Source organism: Hyla sarda, chromosome 3 (genome assembly GCF_029499605.1).
Source record: "Hyla sarda isolate aHylSar1 chromosome 3, aHylSar1.hap1, whole genome shotgun sequence".
NCBI lineage: Eukaryota > Metazoa > Chordata > Amphibia > Anura > Hylidae > Hyla > Hyla sarda.
In genome coordinates this window covers 423221265-423239361 of record NC_079191.1, presented here as the reverse complement: position 1 = coordinate 423239361, position 18097 = coordinate 423221265, and the positions used below count along the sequence as shown (strand labels likewise).

Sequence of the window (18097 nt, the reverse complement as noted above, 5' to 3'; positions counted from 1 at the left end):
ATGGTGTACCCCAAGGTTCAGTACTGGGCCCGCTGTTGTTTAATTTATTTATCAATGATATAGAGGATGGTATTAACAGCTCTGTTTCTATCTTTGCAGATGACACCAAGCTTTGTAGCACGGTCCAGTCTATAAAGGATGTGCATAAGTTACAAGATGACTTGGATAGACTAAGTGTCTGGGCATCCACTTGGCAAATGAGGTTCAATGTGGATAAATGTAAAGTTATGCATCTGGGTACTAATAACCTGCATGCATCGTATGTCTTAGGGGGGATTAAACTGGCAGAGTCACTGGTAGAGAAGGATCTGGGTGTACTTGTAGATCACAGACTACAGAATAGCATGCAATGTCAGGCTGCTGCTTCCAAAGCCGGCAGGATATTGTCATGTATAAAAAGAGGCATGGACTCAAGGGACAGGGACATAATACTCCCCCTTTATAAAGCATTGGTACGGCCTTACCTGGAATATGCTGTTCAGTTTTGGTCGCCTGTACATAAAAGGGACACTGTGGAGCTGGAAAGGGTGCAGAGACGTGCGACTAAACTAATATGGGGCATGGAACATCTAAGCTATGAGGAGCGATTAAAGGAGTTACAATTGTTTAGTCTTGAGAAGAGACGTTTAAGGGGGGATATGATAAACGTATATAAGTATATAAATGGCCCATACAAAAAATATGGAGAAAAACTGTTCCAGGTTAAACCCCCCCCAAAGGACGAGGGGGCACTCCCTCCGTCTGGAGAAGAAAAAATTTAGTCTCAAGGGGCGACACGCCTTCTTTACCATGAGAACTGTGAACTTATGGAACAGTCTACCTCAGGAACTGGTAACAGCAGGAAAAATTAACAGCTTTAAAACAGGATTAGATACATTCCTGGAACAAAATAACATTAATGCTTATGAAGAAATATAAAATCCCATCCCTTCCCCAATATCGCGTCACACCCCTACCCTTTAATTCCCTGGTTGAACTTGATGGACATATGTCTTTTTTCGACCGTACTAACTATGTAACTATGTGACCAGTGTCTTGTTCTCGGTAAGGAGGGAGTGGAAGTTGGCCGTGGGCACGACGGGCATGGTATGGCACTCAGTGATAGGGGAGAACAGTTAGTGAATATATCCCTAATAGTTTGTAAGGGATCGAGAATCCCTGGCAATAACCCGCCATGTTGGTGCACATATGCACCCTGACAGAGTGAGAACCCTGCAGAAAATAGATACGCTGGAGGCATACCTCAACTGACTATGTAATTAGGCCATAGCAGGTCACTGTACAGGGTGACTAAAGGAAATAAGGTGACCCCCAATACCGTCCTTAGAAAAGGGACTCCGCAGATATTAAACTGGTAAGAACAGATGTGACAGACCAAGGATGTAATAGCAATGCAATTTATGGCCACAAGAGGGCACCAAATGCCACCAAATGGTCTGAGCTGCCATAGCGAGGTGGGCAGGGGTAAGTGGGGGACCCGGACCCTAGGTACTATCTCCAGGCGCTGGCCGTTGGTGATAAGGGGTTGACTGCCCATATTGTTATGATCCGTGCCCCTTTGTGGGAGATCAGGTAGCGCCATGCTTCTATCGCGCAACCTAGAAAAATAAGGGAAAAAGAACCTGACTAGACATAATGAACTAGAAAATAAGAAACTAAAAGACCAGGTCTGGAGAGCTCCCAGACCTGTGTCTGCCTCCTACTGACAGAAGCTAAAACTGATTACCTCACTTCCAGTGGGCGGGTATATCCTGCCAGGGAGGAGCAGACTTTTTTTTCCTAGTGTCAGCGCCTCCTAGTGGCAAGAGCATATACCCATCAGTATAGGTGTCCCCCAGTGAAGAGTAACCGAGAAATGTCAGATTTCAACATTCCTGAGAGAAATTATTCCTCTTCAATTCCTCAGTGTGAACATACAGCAGCAATGACTCCACGTGTTTGTGATACATATATAATGCATTACAGGAGATACTTTTTATACAGAATAATGTACGTGTGCTAAACTCCGCGTCTGCTCTTACCTGAGCTTTGTCCTTAATGTTAGCTGTGTTCACAAACCACTGCTGGCTGGCCCGGACGATGATGGGCTTCTTGGTCCTCCAGTCATACGGATAGCTATGAACGAAACTTTCCTCTTTTATCAAATTCTTTGAACCGAGCAGCATCTGTATGACTACAAGAGAGAATAAAAGCTAAAGAGGTGGCGCAAACATGACGCATGGGCATTTATAGAGTTGTATAGAAATATATATGATTGATGCAGTGTTGTTGCACTGCATCAGTCACCACATTATGGGCTGGGAGAGAGATGGCATACTCTACAACACTTCAAAGGCTGTCCGGGCAGGCTGTGAGTGTAGTTTAGCAACAGCTGGAGGCACCCTGGTTGGGAAACAATTCTCATACACCTAAGTTAGTCGGCTGTTCCTGCTGAAATTGGTTTGTCCAGCCAACCTTGCTCTTATGTGTGTGGTGGCCTTAAACGGGTACTCTGTTGCTTAGCATTTGGAACAAATTGTTCCGAACGCTGGAGCCGGCAGCTTGTGACACCATAGCACCGCCCCCTCATGAGGTCACGCCCCGCCCCTTAAATGCAAGCCTATGGGAGGGGGTGTGGTGTCATGAAGGGGCATGGCTATGACGTCACAAGCTCCCGGCGCCGGCTCCAGCGTTCGGAACAGTTAGTTCCAAATGCTGAGCAGTGGAGTACCCCTTTAACTTTATGCCCCATTTCAGGCACATCTTTAAAAGGGAAACTAACAGCTGCTTCACCCACACTGAACTTAATACACAGGGTTAAAGTGCAGATGAACCAGATTAAAATGAAGTATAATTTACATGGATCTGCACCGCCGGTATTAGCCTGCGTTGCTAGTATGGCAATTAACCCCCTTCGCGCAATAGAGGTGGGGGCCGGCATAAGCAACATCCCTGCCTACGCCCCCTCTGCTCCCATATGCCTGCCCTCTTTTTGAATATTCATGGGACTCCCTTCGCCCATGTGGGCACGAGGTAGGCGGGCTATAATCCTGTTTGTTGAGTTTAATGCGGGGAACCAGCTGTTACTTTCCCTTTATACCATGATTTCTCGTATCTAGAGCCTGTGCATGTTGCATGGAGCCCATGATGTGAGGAGCATGAAGAATCTAAATAGAAACTACCCAGGCGATCCGCTGATACGGCTCTTGCTTCACTACCTTGAGCAGACATTCCCCCATTATTGGCCACATTGGGGGAAATATAGCCTTACATTTCAGCCATTAAAATAAAAATACATTATATACAGATGGGCTTTCTCCCCCAGAATAAGGAGACACTCTTTGCGAACAGCCCTTCATTATGGCTCATAACAGAAGGTCCTAAACAGGGCATTTATTTTTTTTAACATACATGTGCACTAAAAAGTCACTGAAATGGAGTGTTCTTTATTTACCTAAATGGCATTTAAAGTGTGGAGTGAGCTCTCCTCATAAGACCCTTCACTAAACTCCTGCATATGTAGATATCATAGACTTTAAAGGGGTACTCCACTGGCCAGCGTGGAACTAAATGTTCCGAACGCTGTTTCTGTGCTGTGTGGGACGGCCATACCCCCTTGTGATGTCACGGCCACGCCTTCTCAATGCAAATCTATGGGAAGGGGCGTGATCGCCCCTGTAGTGCAAAAACAACATTCGGAACATTAGGTCCACGTTGGTCAGTGGAGTACCCTTCTTAAGAGTACTTACCGGCCTCATTTCCATCTTCAAGCACTACTTTACTTTCCAAATCAGCTCCTGCTTCAGCGGTATAGCGACCGGCTTCATCCACTAGGCAGTCCTTAAAAAAAAAAAAAAAAAAAAAAAAACAAGACTTATGTTCTGCTTAAAGGGGTACGCCGCTGTTCAGCATTTGGAACAAACCGTTCTGAACGCTGAAGCCGGGAGCTCATGATGTCATAGCCCCACCTCCTCATGATGTCACGCCCCCTCAATGCAAGTCTATGGGAGGGGGTGTGACGGCTGTCACGCCCCCTCCCATACAATTGCATTGAGGGGGCGTGACCGGCTCTGGCATTCGGAACAGCTTGTCCCAAACGCTGAGAAGCGGAGTACCCTTTTAAATGGAATAAATAGTCAGTATTTTCACATTTTTATTATAAAGTGTACCTGTTTCTTTAAAAAACATTTGACCTGTATAAAAGTTTTGATCGCTCAGAGTCTGGGTGTCCAGACCCTGAACGAAAGCTAGAACGAGTGGTGAAAGAAGAGATTCATTTAGAGCATCTCTCCCCTTTCTCAGCGACACAGGCTTACATTGTCGGAGCAAACAACCCATCTAAACGGCTCTCACATTCAGTACCAGAGTGATAATGCAATTCAGATGTCTCAAACTATAAAAAATAAATAAATAAAATAGCACTGTTTTGCAATGCAAATGCAAGGCAACGCCTGGCTGCTTTTATTGCCATATAGACTGTTAATTGCAAGTAAATGGCCATGTATAAAAAAAATGGTGGTGAGCACAAGAAGATGAGGAAGCATCCAAACTCAGTCAGCAATAAAGTCTGCATCCTGTAGCCCCAACCTATGTGCTAGAATAGATGGCACGTCCATGCAAATCAGCTTTGTATTGGCCCTTGGGCTATGGTACCACAGTGTTTAATCAGGCTTATTTAATTCATAAAAATGCATCCATATTTTTATCCTTAAAGGGGTACTCCAGTGGAAAAAGGAGATTTTTGTTTACTTACCGTAATATCTCTCTCTCTTTCTCGGAGGATCCATTGGGGGACACAGACCGTGGGTGTATGCTGCTGTCTCTAGGAGGTGTGACATCTTGGTAATAAAAAAAGTCGGCTCCTCCCAGCAGGATATACCCGCCTCCAGGCCCTGAGCTAATCAGTTTTAGTTCCAGAGCAATAGGAGGAGACCAACAGGTCAAGAAAAAACTCAAACTGTCCGAGAACCAGAAGAAAAAAAAAAAAAAAAAAAAAACATAACCGAACACACCCTCGGACAGAGAACCAAAGGAAACCCCAAAAAGGGCGGGAGCTGTGTCCCCCAATGGATCCTAAGAGATTTTACGGCAAGTAAACAAAAATCTCCTTTTCTCTATCGGCTCCATTGGTGGACACAGACCGTGGGACGTACCAAAGCCGTCCCTTGGGTGGGCAGATAAGCAGTCAGGCAGACGGCTGTTCCACTACCGCCTGCAACACTTTACGACCCAGACTAGCATCAGCCGATGCAAAGGTATGAACCCGGTAGAATCTCGAGAAATAGTGCAAAGACGACCAGGTAGCCGCCTTGCAAATCTGCGAGGCCGAGGCCCTATTCTGGAGAGCCCAGGATGCCCCAACAGAACGGGTATAACGAGCCACAACCCTGAAAGAAGGAATCTTCCCCTTACAGCGATAGGCTTCCAAAATGGCGGACCGAATCCACCGAGAAATGGTGGCCTTGGAAGCAGGTTGTCCCTTACAACGACATTCCGTAAGAACGAAAAAGGAATCACACTGACGAAACGAAGAAGTGATGGAGAGATAAGACCGAACAGCCCGAACTACATCCAGCTTGTGTAGTAAGCGCTCCTTAGGATGAGAAGGAGCCGGACAAAAGGACAGGAGGACAATGTCCTCATTGAGATGAAAGGCCGAAACCACCTTAGGCAAAAAGGAAGGATCTGGCCGGAAAACAACCTTGTCCTGGTGGATCACCAGAAATGAAGAACGGCAGGAGAGAGCTGCCAATTCAGACACCCTCCGGATGGAGGTGATAGCAACAAGAAACGCCACTTTCCAAGAAAGGAGGCAGAGAGACACCTCTCTAAGGGGCTCAAAGGGTTCACCCTGGAGGGCACTTAGAACCAAATTCAAGTCCCAAGGGGGAGAGGGTGACCAATAAGGAGGAACAGCATGCGCCACTCCTTGAAGGAAGGTCCGGACATGAGAATTAGAAGCCAGGGGCCGCTGGAAAAGAATAGTAAGGGGCGAAACCTGACCTTTAAGGGAACTGAGAGACAACCCCGACTGCAAAAAGGAGAGAAGACGGGGAACCGAAACGGTTACCGGGGATAAGTCCTGAGCTTCACACCAACGAAAATAAGACCGCCAAGTACGGTGGTAAATTCTTCCGGAAGAGGGCTTATGAGCCCTGAGCATGGTGTGAATGACTTGGGAAGAGAACCCGTGGGCCCTCAAAACCGCGGTCTCAACCACCACGCCGTCAAATGCAGCGACTAAATTGGGTTGGCAAAGAGGACCCTGAGAGAGCAGGTCCGGACGGAGCGGAAGGCGCAGTGGAGCGTTGTCCAGGAGCCTGACTACGTCGGCGTACCGCGACCTTCGGGGCCAATCAGGAGCTACCAGAATGGCAGGGACGCCCTCTGCCTTGAGCTTCCTCAGCACCCTGGGAAGAAGCTGAAGAGGAGGGAACAGATAGGGAAGGGCAAACCCCGCCCAAGGAATCACTAGGGCGTCCACGGCCAGAGCCTGAGAACTTGGACACAAACGGAAAGATCTTCCGATTGTGCCGGGACGCGAAGAGGTCCACCTCCGGAATGCCCCAGAGGTCGCAGAGTTGCGCGAAGACCTCTTTATGAAGAGACCACTCGCCGGGTGAGGACCGACTGAGGAAGTCCGCTTCCCAGTTGAGCACCCCGGGATGTCAATCGCCGAAATGGCCAGAACCTTGCTCTCCGCCCAGGAGAGAATCTTGGTCACCTCGGCCATGGCTTCCGAGCTGCGAGTGCCGCCCTGACGATTTATGTACACCACTGCCGTGGCAATGTTCGACTGAACGCAGACAGGACGGGACTGAAGATGGGACTCCCAATGAAGAAGACAAAGAAGAATCGCCCGTAATTCCAATATGTTTATCAGAAGAAGGGTCTCCTGGGGAGACCAGAGTCCCTGAACCGTCCAATCCCTGAACACACTGCCCCAGCCCGACAGGCTGGCATCCGTTGTAACAACCTGCCAGTGAAGGGGATGAAACGACCGCCCTAGAAGAAGGGGGGAGCGGAGCCACCAGAGCAGAGACTGATGGACCCTGTGAGGGAGAACAATCTGTCGATCGAGGGACAGAGGAGACCTGTTCCATCGGGAGAGAATCGCCAGTTGAAGAGGGCGGTAATGAAACTGGGCAAAAGGTACGGCCTCCATAGTTGCCACCATCCTACCCAGGACTTCCATACAAGTGCGGATGGAGACTGATACCTGGGTCCGAAGGGAGCTGACCCCTGACAGGAGCACCAGACGTTTGTTCGGCGGAAGATGAATTCGGGCAGAGGCCGTGTCGAAGTGAAGTCCCAGAAAGGTTAGAGACTGGGCAGGACGGAGGACTGACTTGTCCTGGTTGACCATCCACCCGAAGCGAGTCAGAGTGTGGAGAGTAACGTCCAGATTCTCCAGAGTCTGGGCCCTGGTTGGAGCCTTGATGAGGTCGTCCAGATAGGGTATCACCGAGATTCCCCTCAACCGTAACAGGCCCATCACCGTCACAAGGACCTTTGTAAAGACCCGAGGAGCCGTGGCTAGACCGAAGGGGAGGGCTACAAATTGAAAGTGCCCCTCCGGGACCGCAAAGAGGAGGTACCGATGATGGCCTGGAAATATTGGCACATGGAGGTAGGCATCCTTGATGTCCACCGATGAAAGGAACTCCCCTTGTTCCAGGGACGCCACCACCGCACGGAGAGATTCCATTCGGAAGTGGCGGATGAGAAGATGATGGTTGAGACGCTTGAGGTCCAAAATGGGACGCACAGAACCGTCCTTCTTGGGGACCACAAAAAGATTTGAATAGAAACCCTGAAACCGTTCCCCTGGAGGAACAGGAACAATAACCCCCTGGAGAAGCAGAGACTGGAGAGCCGCTCGAAACTGCTTCGCCAGAGGAGAAGACCGGGGGCCCGGGAGCAAAAAAAGCGATCCCTCGGAGGGGATGCAAATTTGATCCGGTAACCATTGGACACCACATCCCTGACCCAAGAGTCCTGAATGTAAGAGGTGCAAATGTCTCGAAAAAGCAAGAGACGACCTCCCACCCAATAAGAAACCGCTGGTGGGGGCCTCACTTCAGGCAGAAGTGGGCTTGCGGTTGCCTGATTTGGGCGCAAAACGGCCGGACCGGTTGGAGTCCGACTTCCAAGACGGGCGAGCCTGGAACGAGGGAGCCTACTTGTCCCGCGAGGGCGCCTGCCCGGACCCCTTGTTGGAGCCGGAGGTCCGAAAGGACCGAAAGGAAAAGGACTTCCTTTGGGAAGTAGGGCGAGCCTTATTTTGAGGTAACAAGGAACTCTTACCTCCCGTTGCCTCGGAGATAATCTCATTAAGTCGTTTGCCAAAAAGACGGTCACCCGTAAAGGGAAGCTCAGTGAGAGACCTTTTGGAAGCGGCATCCGCATTCCAAGCTTTAAGCCACATAGAGCGGCGGAGAGCCGCTAGGTGACCCACTGCATAGGCAGAACAGAAAATCCCCAGCTTTAGAGCATTGGAGAGCCAAAGCAGATAGATACTCCGGGGGGGGGGGGATCCCGCTAAGATATCCTGACAGAGGTTTTGGGCACCACTCCGACAGGCCCTTGGACACCCATGTCAAGGCGAAGATGGGAAGAAGAGAAGAGCCAGCAGCTTCAGTGGCAAACTTCGCTAAGGATTCTACCTTCTTGTTCGTGGGATCCTTGAAGGCAGCGGCATCTGTCAAAAGGCAGTGTAGTCGCCTTATTGATCAGGGAAATTGGTGGATCCACTGAGGGAGTGGAAACCACCTTAGTGACAAAGACCTTGTCAAAAGGATAACATTCTTGAATTGTCTTGATTCCCGGGAACCTCTGGATATTTCCATGCGGTTTCCAGAATGTTGTCAAAGTCAGTGTGAGAGCTGAACCTTTGAGGTGCTGGCTTAGCACGATGAAAGGATACTCCTCCTGGAGTGACATCCGAAGATCCTGGGTCCTCTAAGTAAAAGGTGTCTCTTAGGGCTGTAACCAAAGAGTTCACCGTTGCAACTGAGTCCGGGCGGTCCTCTGAGTCAGATGCCGGCTCGGAAGCCTCGTCCACCAGTTCACCAAGGGAATGAGAATGTGTAGAGGCAGTCCTGGAGGGGGGCGACTCTGACCGAGTACGCGGCTCTGGCGTGGCACAGCAGCGACTCCGAGAACGTCCTCTGGAGGAGCAATGTTTGTGCCCAGATGCCAGGGGGGGGGGGCGGGACCCACGAGGGGAAAGCTCACGTCTATCTGAAGACTCATTGGAAGAGTCAGACGAGGCACCCCTAGGACGCTTGTGAGAGCATGAAGTATGTGGAGACGAGGAGCGAGCCCTTCCAGAGGTCCTGCGCAGGGAAGACCCCTTCAAGGCGGACACCACTTCCCGGGAGGCCTCAGCCACCGAACAGGAGACTTGGGTCAAGTCAGCCATATACTGGGTCAGGGAAGAAACCCAGGCTGGTGGAGCGGCTGAATCCACCGGGACCGAAGGGGCATCAGGGGGTACCAGGTGGTCTGGGGGAGCAGTGGAGCAGGCAGGGCAAGTGGGCTCGGAAGAGCCAGACATCTTGGTATTACAGTGCTTACAGAGATAGTAAGTCACTGAAGTTCCAGGTCTTTGTTTAGAGGGAGGAACAGCTCTGGGTACGGACATAATGAGAAAAGAGACAGGAACTTTCTCACCCTAGTCTGTGTCCCCTGGCAGCTGCAGTGAGGAGAACTTGGCTCCGTGCAGCTAGAGTGCCAGCCAATAGGGAGAGAGGGGCGTGCCTGAAGTAGAGGCACTAACTAATTAGCCCCTCCTAACTGAAATTCGCGCCCACGGCGCTGATTGGAGGCTACTTCGCGCCTCTGAGTCACTGAAGTTCCAGTTCTCTGTTTAGAGGGAGGAACAGCTCTGGGTACGGACATAATGTGGGAAAAGAAGGGAGATAGGAACTTTCTCACCCTAGTCTGTGTCCCCTGTCAGCTGCAGTGAGAAAACTCGCTCTGTGCAGCTAGAGAGAGTGAAACAGGCCAGCCAATAGGAAGAGAGGGGCGTGCCAGAAGCAAGGCACTAAGTAACTGACCCCTTCCTACTGAAAATCGCGCCCACAGCCCTGAGCGCTCCCAGCTCCCTCTGAGCGCTCCCAGCCCTGTGGGCGGAGCTACAGACCGCCGGCAGAGACTGCTGGAGAAAAGAAAGTAGCCGGCGCTGAAGCACCCGGCTCATAGCAGCGCCGCAGCTGTCAGCCGCGTATAAGGCGCTGTGTACGAGTAACACCAATACACACACACGCACACATAAGTGAAGTGCCGGGAATAAGGCGCTGTGGACGTAGTCGCACCAAGCGCACACACACACACACACACACACACACACACAAGTGAAGTGCCCCATATAAGATGTCCCTTCAGGTGCCACTGCTCCCCCAAAAATAAAGTGCAGCCCCTGTAAGCTGGCCCCAAAATCTGAAGGTGGGCCAAAACAGGGGGTCTCCAGAGGCTGCGAGTCCGTACCTATGGAGAAAAAAGGGGAAAGTACTTACCTCAGTCAGAAGAACTTACCTAATGGGAGTCTTCAGTGAAGTCTTCAGTCAGCTTTAGTTACCTGCATCACGCCTGACTGCTATGCGCGAGCGAGGCAAGCAGGGAAATAGGGGGACCCGGACCCATGAGGTACCACCCAAGCACTGACCGTTGGCGAGGGGGGGGGTTTACAGCGCATATACGCAATGTCTGTGCCCCCTTACTCGCAATGGGGAAACGGGGAACCGCAGTCCCTGAGTCCCCACCTGAAAACCCATGAGGTACCACCCAAGCGCTGACCGTTGGCGAGGGGGGGTTAACAGCGCATATACGCAATGTCTGTGCCCCCTTACTCGCAATGGGGAAACGGGGAACCGCAGTCCCTGAGTCCCCACCTGAAAACAGAAAAGAAAAGGAATAAAAAACTAAACACGTCCCTAACTAGGAAAACAAAAAATCAGAAGACCTGGTCTGGAGCAACCCAGACCATGTCCACCTCCTTCAGACACTAAGCTTAAACTGACTAGCTCAGGGCCTGGAGGCGTGTATATCCTGCTGGGAGGAGCCGACTTTTTTTTTTATTACCATAGTGTCAAACCTCCTAGAGACAGCAAGATACACTGTCTGTGTCCCCCAATGGAGCCGATAGAGAAATATGGATGCAATTTTACGGACGCATTTCAACAAATGACATATGCCTGAAAATACACAGTGTGACCATAGCCTTAGAGTTAACATCAAGAGGGCTAGTTGTTCTCCATTTAGATATTTATAACTAAATAAATAATGTGGGGAGTCATTGAAAATATTGCACAGAAAAAAGTGGAGATACATATTTCTTATGCACGTCCATTTTTACTGACCACAGGCAACTTGTGATGGGAGGCTACCCCATAATCCTCGATGCCATGGGCAGGTGCTGTGTGCACAAGTCCGGTGCCTTTGCCCATAGTGACATGGTTTGCTGGTAGGAGGGGAGATGAGCGTCCTGGTATTGTAGGGTGATCACAAACACCATTTTCCAGATCAGCTCCTGGAGAGAGAGACAATTCAATTAGAATTACTGAAAAAATGATAAAGCCAAAAACATAACTATAAAGTGACAAAATCTCATATATAGTCGAGTTATCTTCAAACCTAAATGATAGTTTTCCTGTTAGGAAGTTAATACAGAATTCCCCCACATTTAACCCATACCAGTAAGAAAGAAAAAAAAAAAAAAAAAGCTAGTACTTGCATCTGCGACATTTAAAGGGGTATTCTGACTTCAGACATCTTATCTTTTATCCAAAGGATAGGAGATAAGATGTCTGATCCCAGCGGTCCGGTGCAGCCCCCGGCATTCTGTGCCAGGTGCTGCCCCCGAGCCCGGCTACGTCCCCTCGTGACGCCATCACACCACTCCCTCTCCCTTCATGTCTATGGGAGGGGTGTGACGGCCACCACGCCCCATAGACATGAATGGAGGGGCATGGCGTGATGTCACGTCTTGGGCTCGGGGGCAGCACAGAGATCGCTGGGGTCCCAGCCGTGGGACCCCTACGATCAAACATCTTATCCCGTATCCTTTGGAATATCCCTTTAATTCTTTGTCCCACAAGTCTGTATCCTCATGCCAGTTCTCAAAATCTGCAAAAATCTCTCAATAGAAATAAAAGAGTCATAGTCATTACAATAGAGCGCATTTCCCCCTCTACCGAACAACGGCACTTCCAATAGACTTCAGTAGAGGTTGACAAGCTTACTGTAAGGGTCAGTGCACACTGAGGAAATTTAGCAAAGAATTTTCTCGCTTAAAGGGGTACGCCGCCCCTAGACGTCTTTTCCCCTATTCAAAGGATAGAGGATAAGATGTCTGGTTGCGGTGGTCCCGCCGCTGGGACCTCTTACAATCTCCATACAGCACCTAGCGTTAACCTAGGGTGCAGGCGGCGGGGGTGGTAATGTCACAGCTATGCCCCCTTGTGACATCCCACCACGCCCCCTCAATGAAAGTCTGTGGGAGGGGGCGTGGCCTGTCACGCCCCCTCCCACAGACTTACATTGAGGGGGTGTGATGTGACGTAATGAGGGGCATGACCATGATGTCATGACTCGGGCAGCGGAGTCCCCCTTTACTTCACCCCGTCTGGGATCGGTGGTTATTTTGTACAGAATTTTACAGCCGAAAATCAAAGTCGCATTGACTAATGAGCTTTTCCGGGTGGATTCCTCATCAGGAGTTTTGCTAAAGAACTTCTGAAGAGCTAACTGAGCAGCAGCCTCCCATTGGGATCAAAGGGAGGCAAGAATCCACTTCGAATTAGTTCCATAGTGTGTATGGGCCCTTATAAGTACTGACAGATTGCTGCACTTTGTCCATAAAAGCATCTATTAACATTCACCTTTAAATGTGGATATGACCTCAAATTTAGTCCCCAGGGAAAGTGCAGTGGACTCCACACAATCGGCAGCCAGAATATAGAGCTCCCCTGAGGATCCGCACTTCACAAAGGAATATCTGGAAATAAAGTTAATTATCAAAATCTGTATGCTGCAAAAACGATAGGGCACCCAAAGCGGTTTCATGTTTAATAGACAAAAGTGTTAGGATTACATGCGCTGTAATATGAGCGCAAGTACTGGCTGCAGTCGTATGGTCCTCCGTGTAAAGGGTCAGGATTTTGCACATATTTCTTTTAATTTGTTTAATTAAACCTTACAATACCATATATACTCGAGTATAAGCCGACCCGAATATAAGCCGAGGCCCCTAATTTTACCCCAAAAACCCAGGAAAAGTTATTGACTCGACTATAAGCCTAGGGTGGGAAATACATCATCCCCCCATGTCATCATCCAGACCCCCGTCATCATCCCCCCCTTCATCATCACCGCCTGTCAATCCCTTCATCAGTGGTCTTCAACTTGCGGAGCTCCGGAAGTTGCAAAACTACAACTCCCAGCATGCCCGGATTGAAGACCACTGTGCGGCCTTAGTCATCATTCAGCCCCCCCCACCCCTTTTGTTTTGTACTCACCTCCCCTCGGGGGGAGGTTAGGGTGTGCTGGTCCGAGCCATCTATGCTGCAGGGACCGTCCGGCGGGGTTGGTTAGTCGTTCCGGGCTGTCCATTTTCACCGGGGGGGGGGGCTTCGTCGTCAGTACTCCGGGGCCGGGCCCGAAGCGCGGAGAAGAGGGCCCCCCGGTGAAAATGGACAGCCCGCAACGTTGTGCTGAAAAACTCGGCTTATACGGTATTTCTCTTTTAAACACACTAAATGTTTGGGACTTGTAGTCACACATAAAAGATCAACCACACTACACACAGAAAGGAGAAGAAACATATAAAAATAAAAACAAAAAGGATCAGTAATATACATTGTGCTCAATGCCAGTTTTGAAGGCCCCTTAACCCCTTAAAGGACCAAGTGTTTTTCAGTTTTTGCACTTTCGTTTTTTCCTCCTCACTTTATAAAAATCATAACCCTTTCAATTTTGCACCTAAAATTCCATATTATGGCTTATTTTTTGCGCCACCAATTCTACTTTGCAGTGACATCAGTCATTTTACCCAAAAATCTACAGCGAAATGGGAAAAAAAAAAAAATCATTGTGTAACAAAATTGAAGAAAAATTTCATTTTGTAATTCTGCAGGTCCATATGATTAAAATGATCCCCTTCTTATATAGGTTTGATTTTGTTTTACTTCTGAAAAAAATCATAACTTCATGCAGGAAAATTTGTACGTTTAAAACTGTCATCTTCTGACCCCTATAACTTATTTATTTTTCCGTGTATGGGGCGGTATGAGAGCTAATTTTTTTTGCACAGTGATCTGCTGTTTTTTAGCGGTACCATTTTTGTTTCGATCTGACTCTTTACCGCTTTTTATAAAAAAAATTTATGGTATAAAAAGTTACCAATAATACGCTATTTTGGACTATGGAATTTTGCGCGTACGCCATTGACGGTGCGGTTCAACTAATGATATATTTTTACAGTCCGGACATTTCCGCACGCGGTGATACCACGTTTATTTTTCTCTTTTTTTTTTACACTTTTTTTTAAAGGGAAAAAGGGGGGGGGGGTGATTAGGACTTTTATTAGGGGAGGGATTAAATCATCTTTATTAAACTTTTATATTTTTTTTACTTTTTTCTAGTCCCTCTAGGGACTATCACACCAAGGACAGAAGAAATACGTAATATACGTAATATAGTGCACACCTCCAGTTCCTGTATCTCAAAATTTTTTAGATACAGGATCTGGAGGTGTGCACTATATTACGTATTTCTTCTGTACTTTGTGTGGTATTTGTTGTTTGGTATGTATAGTAGCACCCCCTGTGTATTTATGGTTCTGCGCCCGCTCATTTGCATGTGTATACCCTCTAGGGACTATAACACTGCACACACTCATCTCTTACACTGATCATTGTTATAGGATAACATTGATCAGTAATTCTGCTGCTTGACTGCTCCTGCCTGGATCTCAGGCAGGAGGCACGTAAGGGACCCTCCTGATGCGTCCTAGCTGATCGGGACATCACGGTTTCACCACGATGGTCCCGGTCCACCCGACAGAGCTGCTGTGCATTATTACAACTTTAGACGCGGCGATCAACTTTGAACGCCGCATCTAAAGGGTTAATAGCGTGCAGCACCGCGATCGGTGACGCACTCTATTAGCCACGGGTCCCAGCCGGGCCTGACCCGTTATGGCGGGTACATGTACGTCCTTGGTCCTTAAGGGGTTAAAGGGGTACTCCGGTACTCCAAAGGGTGTCTGGGCATGATGGGAGTTGTAGTTTTGCAACAGCTGGAGGCACACTGGTCAGGAAACACTGCTTTAAAAAGGATGTACTGACAAAATCCATAATTTACTGTAATATCTCTCTAAGGACCATTGAGTACACTTTACTACACTATGACAAAAATATTGCAGATTTAAGGGTAAATATTACAGGGGACTTACGTGGTATCCGGCATGTAGCAGATCGCTTGATTCGCTGGAATGGTCCACGGCTGTGTTGTCCAAATCAAAGCGCCGACTGTTGCTGATCCATCTGTCAAGCAGACAAGATTGTAGATTGGGGTCTATTAAAACATACCAAGTAATGGATCAACTGCATTCGCCTTAAAAAATGTCTCTTCCCATCAGTGTTGACGGCTGTTGGGTTCGAGCTTTCAAATGGCAAATGGGGGTGGAAAGTGAGTAGTGATCTCTACACAATACTAGGTGGGGGATGGGGTTTTTGGTTTTGTCGTTTGTTTGTTTACTGCAAAAAGTTCAATAGAAATTTCTGATAAAAAATAAAAATAAAAAAATAAAAAATTATATATAATATATATATATATATATATATATACATATACATATATATATATATATATACACATATATATATATATATATATATACACACACACACACACACACACACACACACACAATATTAATAATACTACTACGTCGGGGGCTTGTGACATCATAGCCCTTCACTCTCATGATGTCACGCCCGCCCCCTCAATGCAAGACTATGGGAGGGGGCGTGACACGCCCCCTCCCATAGACTTGCATTGAAGGGGCGTGACGTCATGAGGGGGAGGGGCTATGACATCACAAGCCCCCGACGTCGGCTCCAGCATTCGGAACAGTTTGTTCCAAACGCTGAGCAGCGGAGTACCCCTAATACAAATGAGTTCCTAATACAAATGAGTTTGTATCGGGAAATAAAATCAATGTAAGTACTAAGGGAAAGGGATCAACGCCCCTCTCTCTCTCTCTTTTTTCTTTTCTTTTTTGTAACTTTCTTTTCTTGTTTACCATGACTAAATGCTTGTTTATAAGCATATACTTGAATAGATTATGATTTATTTGAAACAATTGTATGTGTATTGATGTTGTGTTCCCACTGAGGGAAAAGAAAATTCAATAAAAAAAAGGTATATTTATAAAACATATATAAATAAAAAATAAAAAAAATAAAAAAAAACACTGACTCTTCTCTCTTTAGAATTAGTTTTTCAAATTTCTTTATAGGATATAGCCTGAAACTTGATAAAATCCTGCAGAATGCAATGACAGCGACTCCTATGCGCATGCGTAATTCGTGTCTTGCAGTTTACCATGATCTTGCCGTAAACGTCATCAGACCGGCACTAACTACTGTAATACTGCTCTCTACAAACAGGATGATTGATCTTTTAGGCCATGAAAATGTTTATTTCTCCATTTTGCACTTTTTTGCCATGTCACAGGCAGTTACAGGCCATCGTATTTATACCTTTACATTACAGGTAAGATATTAGTTTTAGGAGATAAATTACCGATTACAGATGCGAGTTTGGGAGGGGGTTTCTGCAGCGGAAACTTTACAAAGATGGATCGGCTGACGTGCTGCTGGTTGTATTCTAACTCGGCCTCAGCCAGAGCTGTTCTAGAAGAATGCGGGGGGGGGGGAAAAAGAACATGAGCATTTTATAGATACTCTGGTAAAGTTTTTTTAAATCAACTGGTGGAAGAAAATAATACAGATTTGTATATTACTTCTATTGCAAACTTAATCTTTCCAGTACTTATCAGCTGCTGTATGCTCCAGAGGAAGTTGTGAATTTCTTTCCAGTCTGACCACAGTGCTCTCTGCTGCCACCTCTGTCCGTGTCAGGGACTTTTCAGAGTAGGCGCAAATCCCCATAGCAAACCTCTCCTGCTCTGGACAGTTCCTGACAGAGAGGGGTGTTACCTTCTGTTGCCATTGATGCCTATTTGTCAGATATCGGTCTGAATCTGGTTCTTAAAGGGGTAATCCACCCCTAGACATGTTATCCCCTATCCAAAGGATAGGGGATAAGATGTCTGATCACGGGGGGGGTCCTACTGCTGGGGACTCTCGGGATCTCGGCTGCAGCACTCCGCTATCATTACTGCACAGAGCAAACTCGCTATGTGCGTAATGACGGGCGATACAGGGGCCAGAGCATAGTGATGTCATGCTCCACCCCTCGTGATGTCATGGCCCGCCCCCTTAATGCAAGTCTATGGGAGGAGCCGTGACGTCACGGGGCTCCGACTCCTGTATCGCCCGTCATTACACACAGAGCGAGTTTGCTCTGTGCAGTGATGACAGCGGGTGCTGCAGCTGAGATTCCGGGGGTCCCCAAAGGCGGGACCCCCCGCGATCAGATATTTTATCCCCTATCCTTTGGATAGGGGATAAGATGTCGAGGGGCGGAGTACCCCTTTAACAGGACAGAAAAAAGGAATCTAATTTTTGTGTCCTGCTGCATCCTATTGTTATGGTTAAACTTTCCCAATAAAAAAAAAAAAACTAACAGGACAAATTAACAGGATACAAAAACGTGATTTGAAAACAGTCTTAGTGAGAACATCTACATCTTATCTATCTCATCTCATAAATAGATATCTCATCTATCTAATTCATATGTATCTATCTAGCTTTCTCAGTGTTTCCCAACCAGGGTACCCCCAGCGGTTGCAAAACTACAATCCAAGTATGCCTGGACAGCCTTTGGCATGCTGGGAGTCGTAGTATTGCAACAGCTGAAGGCACCCTGGTTGGGATACTAGGGATCAATCCTACAGGTATTATAGATGTGTTCTGGTTACCTTGTC

The 18097-nt window shown here is 47.7% G+C and overlaps 1 protein-coding gene across 1 annotated transcript in view; it reads right to left on the bottom strand.

The window, feature by feature from the left end:
* The window catches only part of IARS2 (isoleucyl-tRNA synthetase 2, mitochondrial), a 100315-nt gene that overhangs the window by 71223 nt on the left and 10995 nt on the right, over positions 1-18097 (bottom strand). The window contains exons 7-12 of the mRNA XM_056568374.1: positions 16792-16901; positions 15437-15527; positions 12864-12979; positions 11343-11512; positions 3729-3819; positions 2022-2173 (exon numbers count right to left, since the gene is read on the bottom strand). Of these exons, the coding sequence (XP_056424349.1) occupies positions 2022-2173; positions 3729-3819; positions 11343-11512; positions 12864-12979; positions 15437-15527; positions 16792-16901 (730 nt within the window). The remainder of the gene's footprint in view (positions 1-2021; positions 2174-3728; positions 3820-11342; positions 11513-12863; positions 12980-15436; positions 15528-16791; positions 16902-18097) is intronic.